The sequence below is a fragment of the Sinocyclocheilus anshuiensis genome, unplaced genomic scaffold (genome assembly GCF_001515605.1).
Source record: "Sinocyclocheilus anshuiensis isolate Anshui unplaced genomic scaffold, SAMN03320099.WGS_v1.1 scaffold230, whole genome shotgun sequence".
Classification (NCBI taxonomy): domain Eukaryota; kingdom Metazoa; phylum Chordata; class Actinopteri; order Cypriniformes; family Cyprinidae; genus Sinocyclocheilus; species Sinocyclocheilus anshuiensis.
The window spans coordinates 524216-541389 of record NW_015546034.1 but is presented as its reverse complement, the minus strand read 5'-3'; the positions used below and the strand labels follow the sequence as shown (position 1 = coordinate 541389).

Below are 17174 nucleotides of genomic sequence, written 5' to 3'. Positions count from 1 at the left end.
CAGCATGTTCACTAAAGACATCATTTTAAGTCTGCTTTTGAGGTAGAATGGGGACAGGCCTTGACCTATCATTATTTCATGAGACCCGGGATGGGGCTGAGCGACAGGGGTTGTGTTATTGGGGTGCGTTTGTCCTCAGCTCTCCAAAATCAGCTTGTCTGAAGAGTGCATTTCCATGTAGATCCAGGCTGCGGTTTCCCTCAGCACTTCACCGGCCTGCCCGACCTAAGCCCGTCGTCCTCTCACCATCTTGAGGCTTCTCCAGGAATACATATTGAGCAGTTTGTCAGGCGTTTCAATGCATATTTTAACAGAGTCTGAATGGTGAGTCTGAATCAAAAAGCCATGTGCTGTATCTCTTCCTTGACAACTTAAATTGCAACTGAATTCTGACCTTTCGTGATTTATCAGTCTTAATGGGACGTTAATCAGTTTGCATAAGATTAATTGCAAGCGATTATAGATTGAACGAGTGGTAAAGCACCACTTGTCTTAAATACTGTAAAAAAAAACAAAAAAAAACACGCGTGTCATTTGATTACAAGAAGCAGACGCACGAATTGAAGTGGGAGGAATCGTTAAGTGGAAGGAGGGGGTTGAGCTTTCAAATAAATCATGCAGGGGGACTGCCTGTCGAGGTGGACTTGAATGTTTTTGCCGTTTAGCGACAGTTTAGCATTTAATTTCGCATGTGACGCTTAATGAGCCCAGCCCTTGCTCTGATCTCTCGGTGTTAGCCGAATTGAGAATTAATTGCGCTCGTTCTCTCTCCACCGTCCTCTCTGCTCGTCGTTACGCTGTATTTAGTCTTCTTTACGAGGAAGCTCACAGACAGCAAAATACGCTTTTCAACGTTTTTGTTTAAGCCTACACGTACACGCTGACCTCTTGTGGAATTTCGCTCGTCGTGAAAAAGGACACCGGTGTGTTCTGTCAATCTTGAGCTGTGTATTTGCAAGCGTGCTGCTTTTCCACCTGTGGAGTGGTTTATGAGTTTATCTCGATATGGACCCAGCACGTCAGGCAAATTATTGACTTAAAGCAACTATAATGAAGCATAGACATATTCACTTAAATATATGATATATTTAATAGAGAGACAGTTAGATGCAGTTAATGTCATTAGTTTTGCTTTGTGAAACAGCTGGAAGCTCTTTGAAATATTGTCCATTACTAAAGTCATCATGTAAACATCTCATCTTTAATCATGATGTGGATGGATTTTGTGCTTTGTGCAATATGACATCTGCTGCCAACATAAATTGGCATTAACACCCTTTAAATCTCTCCCAGCTGCTGTGCTACCTCTGTTGGATGTTTCCCAGTTAGTGGCAGTTTTTCTTTATTGTTACGATCATTTATTTTATATTTTGTTAGTATCAGTCTTGAGCTCTGAGGTTGTTCTTCACACTCAATTAGTCTCCATGTTGGCATTCCACTGCATACATCAATTATCCACCAGTTTTGTCTTGAATGCCTTGTCCAGTTAGTTCTTATTCATTCTGGCTCTGTGTCTGAGGCTTGTGTCTCTCTATTTTTCTCTATGCTTTTCTTTTTGAAAAATGCTGGGCTTCATCTCCATTATAGAAATGCAAAGGGTTCTCACTCATCAAGGGTTCATACAGAAATCATGGGAAAGATTAACTATTTCAGAGCAGAATGGCAAACTATATTAGTATGTACAATAAATAAATACATACATACAATTGAAAAAAATATCATTATGTAGAATGTTTTGTATAAATAATAATATAATATAAAATTATAAATAATAATAAATGAAAATGTTGTGATTATTTACTCATCATGTTCTTCCTCATAGCTTTCTATCATGTAACACAGGGTGGTTCTTTTGAAGAATATTCTGGCCATACATTTCAAATTATAATGAAAATAAGTGAGCACTTGCATGGGTTTAAAAATGACACACACACACACACACAGAGAACCAAGCATCATAAAGGTGGTCAATACTGCTCATGCACTATATTCCAGCTCTTCTAAAGCAATACAATAGCTTTGAATAAGAAACAGACAGACTTCTCATTATTCAGTAGGAATCTTGAGAATTTATGCGTGAAGTAGCAATGTCAATTCATGAACAAATCTTTGTTTTGAGTCACATCTGTTCAATGAATCAGTGGATTCATTTCACATAATGGTCTGAATGATTCATTCACAAATCAAACTGATACGATTTGCAAGTAAAACTCACAAACTAGATGATTATCAGACTAATGACTTTAAATTTTGCTTTAAAATTTAAAAACTCTCATCTGCTCCTCACTAAGCTATAGTCTATAATATAGGCTCACATAGGCTATAGCATGAGTATGAATACCCTTTATGATACTTCTATGGTGCTTTACATCTTTTGAAGCTTGAAAAGCTCTGGTCCTTTTTCAAACATTCACCGTCTGTGTTCCACATAAGAAAATAAGTCATACAGGTTTGAAAAGACATTAGGATGGGTAAAAGACACAATTATATATAATATATAATTATATAAGACCGAGTGTTAATGCTCATACTGCGGTTACTGGAGCAAATATGAATTTGCTATTGATGACAGAAGAGGATGAGGTAGAAGAATTTTACAGTAGATGCTGTTTATCAGTAACTAAATTACTTTTGTAATTATTGGATATAAAATATTTTAGATTTATTTTACAATAAGCAAAATACTTTGCCTTTCTTTTAGTATTTGCTAAACATGGGATAAAACAAGGTACTTAATGAGCTGACCATTATGTCATACTGATAAACCCCTGTACAGATATCACCTCGAAGTGCATGTGAATTTACCTAGATGACCTGTGACTTACTGCTCTTAGGATGAACTTTAAGGAAATGAAGGAATTCGGAAATGAGAGAATGAGTGTGTGTGAGAGAGGCTGTGTGCTGCAGTGCAAGGACAGGCAAGCTTTTGGCTCTTATTCATGAATGAGCAATATAGATGCCTGAAGCTTCAGTTTCAGGTGCAGATAAAAAAAAATAAAAAAAAACATATTGCATGACATTGCCTTTACCCATAATTTCAGCATGGAAAAACCTCTTGACGCACACACAATACCATTGGAGAAATCCATTGTCATATGGCCATTACCGCTATTAAACAAATTATGCCCTGAACCTTGGCCACATGGATCAAGGTAAACTGCACAGTACCATTAAGCAGCTTGTCCCAATGACAATACTGTTAAACACTGGTTTATGGGCCACTGTTGCAGAAAATCTCACTTCAGACAGGATGAGCTTATGTTTCTGTAAGTATAGGCGGCCACAATTTACATTTGCAATGGCCCGGCCAGGCATGTTCAGGCTAGAAAAGCATTTTTAACCATTATCATAGTCACTTCTGATGAGAGGTTTGGATTAATAGCTTTGATTAATAGAATAGCTTTGACCAAGGAGGATTTATTCAATATCATTTTACCTCATTCTTGTTAAAACACTACATGTGTGTGAGCCATATGCTACATGGATCAGTGTGCAATGACAATGGCAGATTAATCTCAGACTTACTGTAAACTGGGGTTTTTATCTTCACTCAATTCCAGTCTAATGTAGTTTCTGAGAAATAAAAGGCATTGTTGTCTTACATAGAACTGTTGATTTTATATTGCAGTTTAACATGCTCATGTGCCTACAGTATAGTGAGCTTTGGACTAAAGGATTTGATGGTAAAACAAGCAGGGCATATATAATTATATGCAATAAATATTTTAAAAATGAACTGATGAATATGGTTGGTGGCTGTAGACGGCTGTCCGACGTGATTGATTAATTTAGTGCCCAGGTAATATCTTCATATCCAGCATAGCAAGTCACATTTAAACATTCAGATGGCTCAACATCTGTTCTAGGAGAGTATTAGCACACTGCAGACTTTAATTAAATATGCATGGGTTATCTAAAATATGCCATGCAAATAATCCGTCAATTTTGATATCCCAACTAAAACACTTCTCATTCTCTTCAGTTTTAATAGCCTACACAAACTTGCTTGTGCAAATTTTATGTACTGTATAATTGTCAGCATTTTTAATTGTCCATGTAAAATATATAAATTGTGAGGTTTTCAAGGACCGTTAGTTGTCAGACAAAGGTATTAAGAATATTCAGCTCATTTGATTAGGTCTTTTGGCTCACAACGCTGCCTCCATTGAAGTAAGAAATTGACTAATTATAAACAAGCCTTAAGAGACTGAACTTCAACTAACAGGTGCCTCAATTATAATTAGGTGAGTGCTATAAATAATTTAGTGTTTAAATGTTAAACCGTGGATATTTGTTTGTTTGTTGGTCAGCACAGTAAAGCGTTGTCTGCAGATGTTTCTAGAATGTCTGATTGACTCCTCCCGGCGTCAGAGCTGGAAGCTCGGTGAAGGTGAAGGGCGACTTGTTGCATGAGGATACTGTGGGTACCCTTTACCGTATGATTCACAGGGAACAATTACGCGCCAGCGAAACTAATTTTATGAAGAACAAGTTCATCTGGCAAATTTACGTTTCGTGTTTATTCTGTAACAGATTTGTAAATGTTGTTAAGCCAGGCCACCCTGATAAACTGCCTTAAACTTTACCGTGGATTATTAAGACTTCTCCAGCGACGAAAATCCAAAAGTAATCGCAGATTAATTTTGTATCCTGTTATCTGTAACTTTAATAAATGGTTTCGACTGTCGACTAATGCGTGCCTGAAAGTGTTTGTGTTTCCTCTGATCTAATGCGAGGTGAATGTGACTGTCCCTTTGACCGTATCATTTCAAGGTCATTTCAAAGGTCAGCTGTGCACTAACCTTAAATATACTGTGTGTTTGTATATGTAAGTTAGTCAGTGGTTTTATAACACCAGTTAAATATAAGTTTCAGTTGGCCTATATATTATCCAATTTTTTCCGCTTAAGAATCCGTTAAAGCATCAGAAAGAAAGAAAAAAATTATTATACAAAATAAAATAAAATAAAATAATGATAATAATAATAATTTCTGCATTAAAAGGTTAGTATTTTGTTTTAAGATGTAGTATTGCAGAACTGTAGTGATCATAATATTAGGCTATCCTACATTTAGACCTTTAGGTTTCTTGTAAGTTTACAAAACGTGCTTCTTAAAGCGCGTTGGTTGATTTTTGAGCTCAGTTCGTGTGTAAATAGAGGTTCATATTTGCAGTGAACACGATATTCAACCAATTAACTAATCCTGATGAACAAAGACGTCTCGTTACTTGTCTACGGGGCGCGAGATTAGTGCTTTTGTTTGCAGTTATTATTATGCCAACACCTGTAGTCTAGAAAAGATAATGTTTAAATCCTGCCTTGAAGCAATGCCTTTTTTAAAAATCGTTCCAAACGCATATTATTATAGCAACGAGTTTTTTTTCTTTCTTTCTTTTTTTATCTAATACCCAATTAATCACTAATGATAAATCTGCAGACATCACCGCCTTTTAACTGTACACATTAATCTTTAATGTAAGACAGTAGTGGTGTGCCCACTGGAGAGAAGGCCATTAAGCGCTAAGCCCCAGGATAAACAGACAATTAGGCCAAGTGAATTAACTTGTTTGTGGCATTAATTACACGCTTTGTGCAAACAAAAAGCCTTGTGAAAGAATGTTATTTGACTCAGGCCTAACAAGCCGATTTTGTTTCCTACTGACATTTTATCTTGCCTTTTAAACTGATAAAGAGGCGAAATAACGAATAATAATTACATGGAATACGCATTATGTTGTAGGCTTATAAAAACGTGTATTTAAACGTTAAAGTATCATGACGATTACAGACTGAACAAAAGCTTAGATTCTTATGTAAAATAAATAAACATTTAATTTTACAAATAAGTGCCAATGTTTCTGAGGATCGATTAATTCAAATATGTTATTGTGTCCTTTAGATATAAAAGGATTTAATCCATGTATTATGTTAACGCCTTTTCAATCGCTTTTTCCTGGAAAAAAAAAAGTGCATATGCAATAACAACTGTAAAATACATTTTCAGATTTTTAATTTAAAAAAAAACTCCCAGTCCTTCTACGTTATATAAATGTTTGGTAAATAACGGCGGGTTATTTATCTGTCGGCTAGCTCGCAAACTTTCACACCCACGCGCGAAAGCATACTCGCAGTAATACAGCAATATTCCACCTATTAATCCTCCTACCGTCGAGTGAACTGGCGCACCATTCGCCTGCTTGAAAACATCCCGCAGTGAGTGGCCAGTTCTGATTGGAGCGATGATAAAACCCCGCGCTCGAAGCAAATGTGGAGAAGGGCAGCGCGCACTGGCTAATGACGGGCAAGCTTGACAGTGATTGGCAGGGCTGCCATGACAACCACAGCACGACACCAGGAAGACCAATAGAAAAGCGAAACAAAATGTTTCACCGTTGCACTCGAAGTTGATTAAGGGTAGATATTACGCGTTCGGTGGCACAACAGCGATAGCGGCGCAAACACGACGTCCGTATTGCCGTCTTTTCCCGTCTGTTTGTCTCTGTCCGATGACTCCATGGTTTTCAGGTCTCCTTTAGAGCTTTATCCCTCACATCTTTTCCTTCCCAATTTCGCGGATCGCCCTCTGCTTCTAGCGGGCAGCATTCCCAGAGCGAGATCCCCGGAGGACTTACCGATGTTTCAGTTGCCCACCCTAAACTTCTCGGCGGAACAGGTGGCCAGCGTGTGCGAGACGCTGGAGGAAACCGGAGACATCGAGAGACTCGGACGTTTCCTTTGGTCCTTGCCCGTGGCACCGGGAGCCTGCGATGCCATCAACAAGCACGAGTCCATCCAGCGAGCCCGAGCGGTGGTCGCGTATCACACTGGAAGCTTCCGTGAATTGTACCACATCCTGGAAAACCACAAGTTCACCAAAGACTCTCATGGAAAGCTGCAAGCGATGTGGCTCGAAGCGCACTACCAAGAAGCAGAGAAGCTGCGCGGTCGTCCCCTCGGACCCGTTGATAAATACCGGGTCCGCAAGAAGTACCCTTTGCCACGGACCATCTGGGATGGCGAACAGAAGACGCACTGTTTCAAGGAACGGACTCGCGGCTTGTTGAGGGAGTGGTACCTACAGGATCCTTACCCCAATCCGAGCAAGAAAAGGGAACTGGCACAAGCCACTGGACTGACTCCTACTCAAGTGGGCAATTGGTTTAAAAATCGAAGGCAAAGAGACAGAGCGGCAGCTGCCAAAAACAGGTCAGTTTAATGGGTTGAATTGAATTCGGAGAAATTTAAATCAAACGAATACTTGCGAAGATATAAAGGCAATTTGTAAACATCAATAGACAGCTAATGCTGTCACACAATCTGCACGATGTGCTCGATCTTGATAGAAAGAAATCGAACAATATTATTTTATTTAAAAAAAAAAAAAAAAAAGGCATTTTGCTATTGCTTTTGCATTTGCAGCATCAAAATTGCGGACAATTCCTTTAACTTAATTGTTAAAGCTTTAGAAAACGTGTTACTTTATTTGGCGTTTTGATAATGACTTAATGTGGAGTTCTTAGTTAATTAAGCAAATTGGAAGATAATCATGACAGCACAACAGCAAAAATCTATTTGGTTATGATAACTGATTTTATTTTTTTCCCCAAAAACAATTACACTTTTTTGTACCTTCTTTGTGATTAAAAATAACCCCATATATATAATAACATATACGTGTTTTGAAAAATGAATATTTGACAGTGTATTTCCATATAGTTTTCTTTAATTGCAAAATAAATTGACCAAAAACAAACATATATTTTTCATGTAGTGTAGACTGATATAGCCTGATGTAATCAAATATAAGCCTATACATAATGTCATTAAATATGGCTAGAGCTCATTATTTATAATTAGAAATATATTTCTATTTTTGACTAATAGAAATTGATGTTTATGAAAAATATAAGCTTGTACATAAATATAAATATAAACATCCTTATATAAAAATCGACTTGAGTAACTAAATTGCTTTTTATTCTTTTTGGCGTGATCTCACATTTAAAATCAGGTTTGTTATTATTAGAGACACTGTAACCCGTCGAATTCGAACAATACCGTCTGTGATGTATGTATAGTTGAATATTGTATTGCATAAATAATCTTATTTTCTGAATCCGTGTGTTTTTAGGCTCCAGCACCATGGACTAGGTCAAAGCGGCCTGCGGTCCATGTCAGAGTCCGGGTGCACACCGCACAGCTCGGCCGAGTCCCCTTGCGCGGCCGCCAGCCCCACCACCAGCGTCTCCAGTATGAATGAACGAGGCGACGGCGGGACCATTCTATCAGTTACTGACAGTGACTCTGATTTCGATGTATGATTCACCGTCAGACAAATATGGAACATTTTTGCCCAGAGAAAAATGAACGTGAGAAATTGTGGGCAACATGGGGGCCGGCCATTTTGCCACCTTGTGTTATTCAAAAGCAGAAAAGCATGCTGTTTTTCCAGCGCTTCAACGGACTGACGCCCTTTCCTTTCATTTCCAATGCCTACACGACCATTTTGCATGTTCATTTGTGAATATTTTGTATTTTTAAAAGGCATTTATGAAGTGGAGTCTGAGAAAGTAGAACTCGATGCTCAATGAAATGAGTGAACCGGAGAGACAATTTTGTTATTTTGTGTTTATCAGACAATCGTTGAAGTCAAAAGCACCTTTATTCCCCCTCGTCTTTTACTCGACAGCAGATGTTCATACTAATTTTATCTCGAGATTTATATTGAATTGTCCATGTCTGATTCAAAGTTTTCCTTAGGTCTAGGCTTGTCTAGACACGCTTGTATGATATCGCAATTGCGCCACTCTCTTTCCTGCAAATTTCTTTATGTTGTGTCCATAAAGCGTGAGTAACTGTCTGTTAAGTGCTTGGAGATTTTAAGTGTCTATTCATTCTGCTCGTTTTTATACTGTAAATGGGTTAATGGCGCTGAAAACGCAGTGTTATGGGTCACTTTTATGCAAATAAATATAATTTAATATAATGACTATCAGATTATTATTTATTTAATGAGTTGACATTGTTGCATTTTGTCAAAAAAAGGGAAAAAATATATTTGCTATTCTATGCATTAGTTTCTTGTTTTTATTTTCATTTTAGGAGTGTCTTAATCATTTAGATAGTGCGAACATATTAAGTCCACGTTAAACAGAACCCAAAAAAAGAGTCGAAGGGGTGTTGTTATTGCTTTCGTTCTTTTATTTCTTTAATTCTAAAAGTTCGTTCAATTTTAACTATATTATTATTGAAGTAGTGGGATTGATCATTGGTGCAAACAAGTTTAAAATAAAATGAATTATATTTAGCCTATAAATTTAAATAAAGGGAGAGTAGCTTACAGCTTTCGTGTTGCCAGTGCACATGTAGATGTATTTTCTTTTCCATATTGATAAATGTTTTATGCTTCTGGCAAAGAACAACAGAAAATATTCGTAAAACAGTAGGAAACTATAGAAAAAATACAAAGTAAATGAATTAATACATTACAAAGCTTAGACTATTCTTTTTAAAATTAACTAATGGATTTTTTATTGATTTATTTTGAGAAAACAAAAAATAAAACAAAATAAAAAGACATACAAAAAAAAAAGAGAGAGAAAAAGAAAACTGACCATCAAAGTCCGACGTGTTAGTTAGACGACAAAAGAGACAACCAATTATGGTCATGAATCGTAAAAGCTTAGGTGACCATGTACACACATTTAATTATTGCTCTTGTTACAGTTAAACTATTAAACGCAAAACTGAACGTACTTTTGGACATCTCAACTAACGTTGATATACGAAATAAAATAATAAAGTTTTATTTTTAGTACTCACTAGTGGCTTATGTTAACCAGGTAATCAAAAACGTACTCGCCGCAACGTGGAATTAAACTAGTGCCACCACATTACTTACACATTATTCCAAAGAGCTCACTGTAATCACCTCAGTTTTGAAACGTAATTTATCTGTCTAATAAGGTCATCATTCAGTTTCAGACTTCTCTCTTATTACCACCATAAGGCTAAATAACAAGAGGATGGTTTGTTTGTGGTGTCCTAATAGCATTCCATATAAGAGAAAGAGTGTGTCGTTTACTGTGAGAGGATTTCTGTTCCCTCTTCTCCCCTTTGATTTGATCGCTTAACTGAGCACAACTTTTTATTCGCGTTTATTCAAGCGGCAGTTCCCCTTGACCTGGATTCATTGTGCTGCATTGAGCTACGATATAAAATAATCTAAACGCGACGCGCCTCTTTAGCACACCATTAGTGCAATTTAATGCAATTTCAAGGCTACACTTAAGTTTAAACTTAACATGTTAATAGTGAAGTAAATGCAGTGAAAAAAAATGACTAAATGGGATTGTTGCAGTGTTACCTGTAGCTTAAGTCTACTTCACATTTTCTGCTTAATTTGATAAATAGCCGATATTAAATTAATCAATTCATAAATTAACCAACGTGGAAAAATATTGCCAATTTGATTACAAATAATCAATCTGTGTAAATAAACGCGTTTCAGTAGCGTTTTTAAACAAGCAACCACTCAAGTCACAAGCTCTGCAACAAAAGTTTCTTTCGCCTGAGGGTGCAACAGTACGCCGATCAAGCGACTTCCGTTTAGATCAATATCGTACGGTAAGTCTACAAAACATTAGTACTTGTCATTATCACTTATTATAGATTTTCATACAACTCATGTAAACACAAAAATTGAAGGGTTGTTTTAAAGATCTTAAAGGCCTGTCAGTCAGCTAACTGTGTTGGGGCCGGGGGCCCTACCAGAATTTCTGCGCGTGACTGAGGAACCTCACGAAATTGAGGTTGAAAAACAAAATAGAATTTTATAATTCGCGCACTCATGAGAGAGAACGCATGTAACAAGCCGTTTGACCTTAAATTTACAACTGCATATGGGATCATGACCTCGGCGCACATTAGGCCTACTTGTCGGCGATATTGCATTTTGATTCTTATAAAACATTTCAAATCACTGCTTATGTGACAGCATTGCATTTACCTTTAAAAAAGGTAAGGCTTGTGGTTATGTCATTATTAAGCCGTGGTAAATGTTTGCTCGCTCACAGTTCACCCCAAACAGGTTTATAGCTGCACACGTGCTACAGCCATGAGGCTTACACGGCTGACAAAGCTGTCACATAAAACAGTTTTATTTAAGTGTGAATCTGAAAGCAACTGTTTGACTGAAATGTAAAGCTTTAGGACAGGGGTGTCAGGCTCAGTTCCTGGAGGGCCGCAGCCCTGCAGAGTTTAGTTCCAACCCTGATCCAACACACATACCAATCTAGTTTTCAAATAAGCCTGAAGGACCTGAGTAGCTGGATCAGGTGTGTTTAATTAGGGTTGGAGCTAAACTCTGCAGGGCTGTGGCCCTCCAGAAATTGAGTTTGACACTCCTGCTTTAGGAAGTGCGACAAATGTTTCATAAACTTTTCTTACAGTAGGAAGAAAACCTACATTTCTTACATCTTATTCATGGGGTTATGTTGCCACCATGCGGTGACTATTGATAAAAATCCCCGCTGTGTAACTTTTAAGCCTAACGTCTGTTTTTGTGTGTGTATATATATATATATGCGCTTTATGATATACTGTATATATACTGCAAAGGCTGTGGCGTTTAAACGATGCTCAATTGGTACTAAGGGGCCCAAAGTGTGCCAAGAAAATATCCCCCACCCCATTACACCACCACGCTGAACCGTTGAGACAAGGCAGGATGGATCCATGCTTTCATGTTCTTTACGCCAAATTCGGACCCTACCATCTGAAAGTCGCAACAGAAATCGAGACTCATCAGACCAGGCAACGTTTTTCCAATCTTCTTCGATGTGTTGTGCGTTCAGAGATGGTATTCTGCATACCTTGGTTGTAACGAGTGGTTATTTGAGTTACTGTTGCTTTTCTATCATCTCTAACCAGTCTGCCCATTCTTCTCTGACCTCTGACAACAACAAGGCATTTTTGTCCACATAACTGCCGCTCACTGGATATTTTCTCTTTTTCGGACCATTCTCTGTAAACCCTAGATTTTACAGTGTGTGTGTGTGTATATATATATATATATATATATATATATATGTGTGTACACATTATGTTGTAACAAACAACATCTTTGTTTAAAATTACAATGAACGCCAGTTTGTAACTTTGGCACCACTTAAACCCTAAAAGACTGCAATTAAACATCCATTTCCAGTTTTAGTGGGTTGAAATTAGTGAAGTTGTGAAGTCGAGCAGCCTTTAAAAGAAATGAATTTAATTGAATGTATTGTAATGGAAGATGTGGGCCTTGAGAAAATTATCTCATGTTTTACTCTCATTTGTTTTTCAAATGTTTGATTAAAGAAATAGTTTCATTTAAAATTATTAACATAAAAAATATGTATTTAAGTATTTTATCCTCACTGATTTGTTAGCATTTCGTCTCTGCCTCCATAACTTTAGGCCTAGGCACTTTGATGACAATAATAGTAACAAATTCCAGTAGAAAGATGAGAAAATCTTGCTTTCACAAGAAAAATATGTGAATAATGTGAATCCTCTTCTTCCTCTTCCATTTCAAATCTTCTCCAACAGGCCTGTAGCATACCAGCCACATGTTGCATGTTAATAATGTCATAATTACACAGTGCTTAGGCCTGCAGTAATCCACATCTCATGCCACCCAATAAATGCCTATTCTTTCACCACTTTCAGAATTGTAATTGAACATTAATGTTTCTAAAATCACACCTTTACCAAATTCATACTAATTAATTTTATTACAATCAGAAATTATTCATTTATCAATTTACATGCTGAGGAGATAAACATTTGGACGCAACTGGCAAAAGTTTCAGTGATTTTACATGATGGTTTGGGGAATCGTGTTCCTTTGTATAATAACGCATGGAAATATTCAATTCAAGTTTATTTGTATAGCGTTTTTCACTATACAAATCGTTGCAAAGCAGCTTTACAGAAAATGAAAGTTTCTATTTTAAAGTTTCTTCATTATATTTAGCAGTAGCTTATCAGTGGCAACTATGTCAAGTTGATGTCCTTATGGCAGAAATGTACAGTAAAAATCAAGCAGTTATTTAATGTCATGTAATCAAACAGACGGTGAACACTAATAACAGCAATGATTATGTGTTGCGATCAAACTTGTAGTAAAATTTGGCAGTTTTGTATGTTGTCTGGGGGTTGGCATCATCTGAGGTCCTCTGGGGGGTTGGCATCATCTCTTCTCAGGTGTTCGGTCATCTCAGGTCTTTGGAAGGGCTGGATTCAGACTGAAGCTTTTGTAATTCCTAGTTACGGCAGAAACAGAGAAGGTAATTAGAGAGAAATTAGAGCAGCTGCTGTTCCAATCAAGCAAAAGATGTGTTCAACCCAAGCAAAAGAATGATAATGTGCATTTGATCACTTGAAGTAGGATATGAGATACATTATGTGAATGTTTGGCTAAAGAGATGTGTCTTTAATCTAGATTTAAACAGAGAGAGTGTGTCTGAACCCCGGACGTTATCAAGAAGTCTATTCCAGAGTTTGGGAGCCAAATGTGAAAAAGCTCTACCTTCTTTAGTGGACTTTGCTATCTTAGGTACTACCAAGATTCCAGAGTTTTGCGACCTTAGGGAGTGTGATGGATTGTAGCGTGGTAGAAGTCTTTAGGTACGCAGGAGCTAACCCATTAAGGGCCTTAAAAGTAGGTAGTAATATTTTGTAACTGAAACGGAACTAAATAGTCAGCCAGTGCAGAGATTGTAAAATCATATTTTCTTGACCTGGTAAGGACTCTAGCCGTTGCATTTTGGGCTACCTGTAGCTTGTTTATTGAAGATGCAGGACAACCAGCTAGCAGTGCATTACAATAGTCCAGTCTAGAGGTCATGAATGCATGAACTAGCTTTTCTGCATCAGAAACAGGTAGCATGTTCCATAGCTTGGCAATGTTTCTAAGATGGAAGAATGCTGTTTTTGTAACATGGGAAATATGATTTTCAAAAGAGAAGTTGCTGTCTAATATAACACCCAAATTTTTGACTGTATAACAGTACATCGGTCTAGATGCAAATTGTAATCTAAGAGATTCTGTGTACTGTTTTTTGGTAATAAATCAAATAAGTAATATCTCTGGAAATAGTTAAAATGATCTCAGTAGTGATCTTTCAGCTTTAGACCGAGTAGGTTTAAGCCACGGCTTATAATTACATACCGTTACCAATAGGGGGCAGTATATGTTCATAATTTCGTTTTTTTTAAGGAACAAAATACAAGTTAAAAACGAAGCTTGCAAAATGTTATCCAAAAATATGAAAAAATTATACAAATTGCAATGATAATTGCACTTTTTTGCCGCGCTGAATGTAATTACCGATGAAAAATTAATGAAGAGCAAATAAAATTATGAAGAATGGCAAATTATTGTAACAATTTGTGCAAAAAATCTATATATTTTTATAAATAAAGACGAAAGGATTTTTGGAGTGCTATGTTTTTGGCATAGGATACTGCACTTTACCAGATAATAAAGTTATAAATTGAACATGGACATTCATACCTTTAATATAAATGACAAAGAAAATAAAGGGTTTATGTATCCAAACAGCGCCATGCGTTATGAAAGGAAATCAAAATAATTGAAGGGCCTGGCAATTTTTTTTTTTACATGCTACCATGTTTACCTACTTGTACTGGTATTTATTGCAATAATAATTCAGCAGAAGAGATTCTGTCCGATCCGCTTTCGATGAAGCTATAAAAACTGACAGATGTAGTGACCTGTAAATGTTCAAGGAGACCACACATTTTGACGTTATTAAATATATATTTTATTAGTTAATTTTATAGCTAGACATATCACAAACTATCCCTTGATTACATTGAACTGTTACAGAATTTTTATGGAAACAGTTTTCACGTAGGCCCGTCATCTGGTAGTTCTTGGAATTTTTTTGTCGAATGTCCTCTAAGCTTGACAAATAAAATGTTTGGTAGCCTATGATAACGAAGCTAGTAACTGGGGGGAAAGTCAAAGATGAAGTGTTTTATTTCTTATGATCCAAGTTCCACCAGGCTGGCCGTCATGATGTTGAGAAGGCCGTCGTGCATGGAGAAGTGTTGGTGGCTCTGAGCGTCTGAGCCGCTGACGGGGATGATGGAGGCGCTGGGGCCGGGCGGAGGCGCGAAGCTGTGCAGGGGTGGCAGACCTGAGCTGGAGGGCATAAGGATGGCTGGGCTCATGGAGCTGTGATCCGGGGTCGCCGCGGGAGATTTGTCGTCCTCTGAACTTTCACATAGAGATTTGTTTTCATTCACGTGAGAGGTCAGTGGGTTGTGGCCGTTTGGATTTGCACCATCGTTTTCCCTGTTGGAGCAGATCATTCAAATTCATTAGCGGGCCAGCAAAAACAGCAAGCATCGCTTACTGACGGACATACAAGCACCTGGACCGCGCATGACTAAATGTGGCAAATTAAATATGATACTTTTATTTTTCTCCATTAGGAGGACATTTCAGGCCTTTTTTAAGTTTGAAGCAAAAGCTATACTTATAGGCTAAATTATTTTTATATTTATGAACTCTATTTTATACAGTTAGAACAATCATACGTTAATCATATCTTAGGTAAAAACCCTTCTTCAGCCCCGATCAGTTTAAGTCAGATGAGATTTTTTTTTTTTGTACATTTCTGTGACTTTAGATTCACTCGTTAATTAAAAAGGCAGGTGACAAAGCCTCCTGCATCAAATTGCCATGCCACTGATGTCATGAAATTAAACACATTTATTAAATGTGCTGCTGCATATATATATTTTCTTAAAGTCCAATTGTTTTTAAATCTTTGACATTTAGATTCTTCTATAATAGGCCTAATTAAGATTATAATGATTTATTTTATGTCTTTATTAATGTCTTTATTCTACCCACAAGTACACTAACTAATGCAAATATGTTTATACAGCGTTTATTTTTATTTTAGATGGCTACAGTCATTTTGGTGAGCATTCCTCCGCTATTGTACAGAAAGTTCGCTTGTTTAGAGTCTTGATAGTAATGGTGTTCTTCCTACCTTTCCTTTGCTTCTGCTGCACGGTCCCTCTGCCTCCTGTTCTTGAACCAGTTGCTGACCTGCGTCGTGGTGAGGCCAGTGGCCTCGGCCAGTTCTCTCTTCTCTCTCGGAGAAGGGTACGGGTTGTGAGTGTACCACTCTTTAAGCACACACCGGCTCTTCTCCCTAAAACAGTAGCTGGTCTCCTCTCCATCCCAGATGGTGCGAGGCAGCGGAAACTTTCTGCGCACGCGGTATTTTCCCACTGCGCCCAGAGGACGACCGCGTAATTTCTCCGCTTCGATATAGTGAGCTTTCAGCCAGAGCTGTTGCAGTTTAGGGTGGTTGTTCGGAGAAAACTGGTGGCTCTCTAATACTTTGTAGAGCTCCCTGAAGTTGTCCCGGTGAAAAGCTACCACGGCTTTCGCTTTCAATACGCTCTCGTTTTTGTGGAGGTGCTCACAAGCAGGTAAGGACCACAGAAAGCGTCCGAGACGTTCGATACTTCCACCTTGCTGAAGGACCTCGCAGACGCAGGCAACCTGCTCTTGGGTAAATCCAAAAGTTGGTGGCATAGACATGGTTCAAGGCAATAGGATACCTGGTGTCCCGCACGTATCTTAACTTTGGTTTTTAAGGCAATATCTACTTTGGAAACTCAAGCAACGAGGCTCCCCCAACTGAAGAATTTCAGTTCTTGATGTACAGTTTCCATGAAAAGATGGTTTAACATCAGTCCAAAGCAAAATACAAAAGCAAAGCTAACAGTTTGAGTCAGTGTCTTGCATTACTCAATCACTTAGTTGCAATATCATGACGCGCTAATCATTTCATTCTTACGCGCTCTCGTCGCGCGCAATAGATTATTTCCTAGACTGTCCTTAGCTATCAGCCCGCCCTCTGGTTATCATATCTCTTACAGAGTGCCTAGTGTGTAAGGACGACTAGCGCATCCTCCTGGGGAGTCATACGGGCAAGTGTGGAGAGAAGCTGTGTCGCAGAAACTGACCCTGCCTCTTGGAGATAGAGTGGCACTTGGATGTCATGCACCTCGGGGGAAGGAGTGCGCGCAACACACTCCAAAAACAGACACTGCTGTATTATAATCTTAAAATAAAGGGGG

The 17174-nt window shown here is 37.9% G+C and overlaps 2 protein-coding genes across 2 annotated transcripts; one reads left to right on the top strand and one right to left on the bottom strand.

The window, feature by feature from the left end:
- The first annotated feature begins 6182 nt into the window (after window positions 1–6182).
- Window positions 6183–8985, top strand: LOC107698799 (homeobox protein SIX3-like). Its single transcript, XM_016499902.1, has 2 exons — window positions 6183–7208; window positions 8134–8985. Exons 1-2 carry the CDS (start codon window positions 6517–6519, stop codon window positions 8321–8323), a joined length of 882 nt encoding a protein of 293 aa, XP_016355388.1. The 5' UTR covers window positions 6183–6516; the 3' UTR covers window positions 8324–8985.
- Window positions 8986–14858: 5873 nt separating this feature from the next.
- LOC107698797 (homeobox protein SIX2-like) lies at window positions 14859–16944 on the bottom strand. The gene is made up of 2 exons (XM_016499901.1): window positions 16073–16944; window positions 14859–15366 (listed from the first exon to the last, which is right to left on the bottom strand). The coding sequence occupies exons 1-2, from the start codon at window positions 16630–16632 to the stop codon at window positions 15054–15056; spliced, it is 873 nt and encodes a 290-aa protein (XP_016355387.1). The 5' UTR covers window positions 16633–16944; the 3' UTR covers window positions 14859–15053.
- Between the last annotated feature and the right edge of the window lie 230 nt (window positions 16945–17174).

What these genes read in the sequence shown, in the direction of transcription:
- LOC107698797 (XM_016499901.1), bottom strand. Translation starts at nt 16,632, where the DNA reads ATGTCTATGCCACCAACTTTTGGATTTACCCAAGAGCAGGTTGCCTGC. An exon ending in GCAGCAGAAGCAAAGGAAAG is followed by an intron (nt 15,367 to 16,072) that starts GTAGGAAGAACA and finishes CTGCTCCAACAG; the next exon opens with GGAAAACGATGGTGCAAATC.
- LOC107698799 (XM_016499902.1), top strand. Translation starts at nt 6,517, where the DNA reads ATGGTTTTCAGGTCTCCTTTAGAGCTTTATCCCTCACATCTTTTCCTT. An exon ending in GCGGCAGCTGCCAAAAACAG is followed by an intron (nt 7,209 to 8,133) that starts GTCAGTTTAATG and finishes GTGTGTTTTTAG; the next exon opens with GCTCCAGCACCATGGACTAG.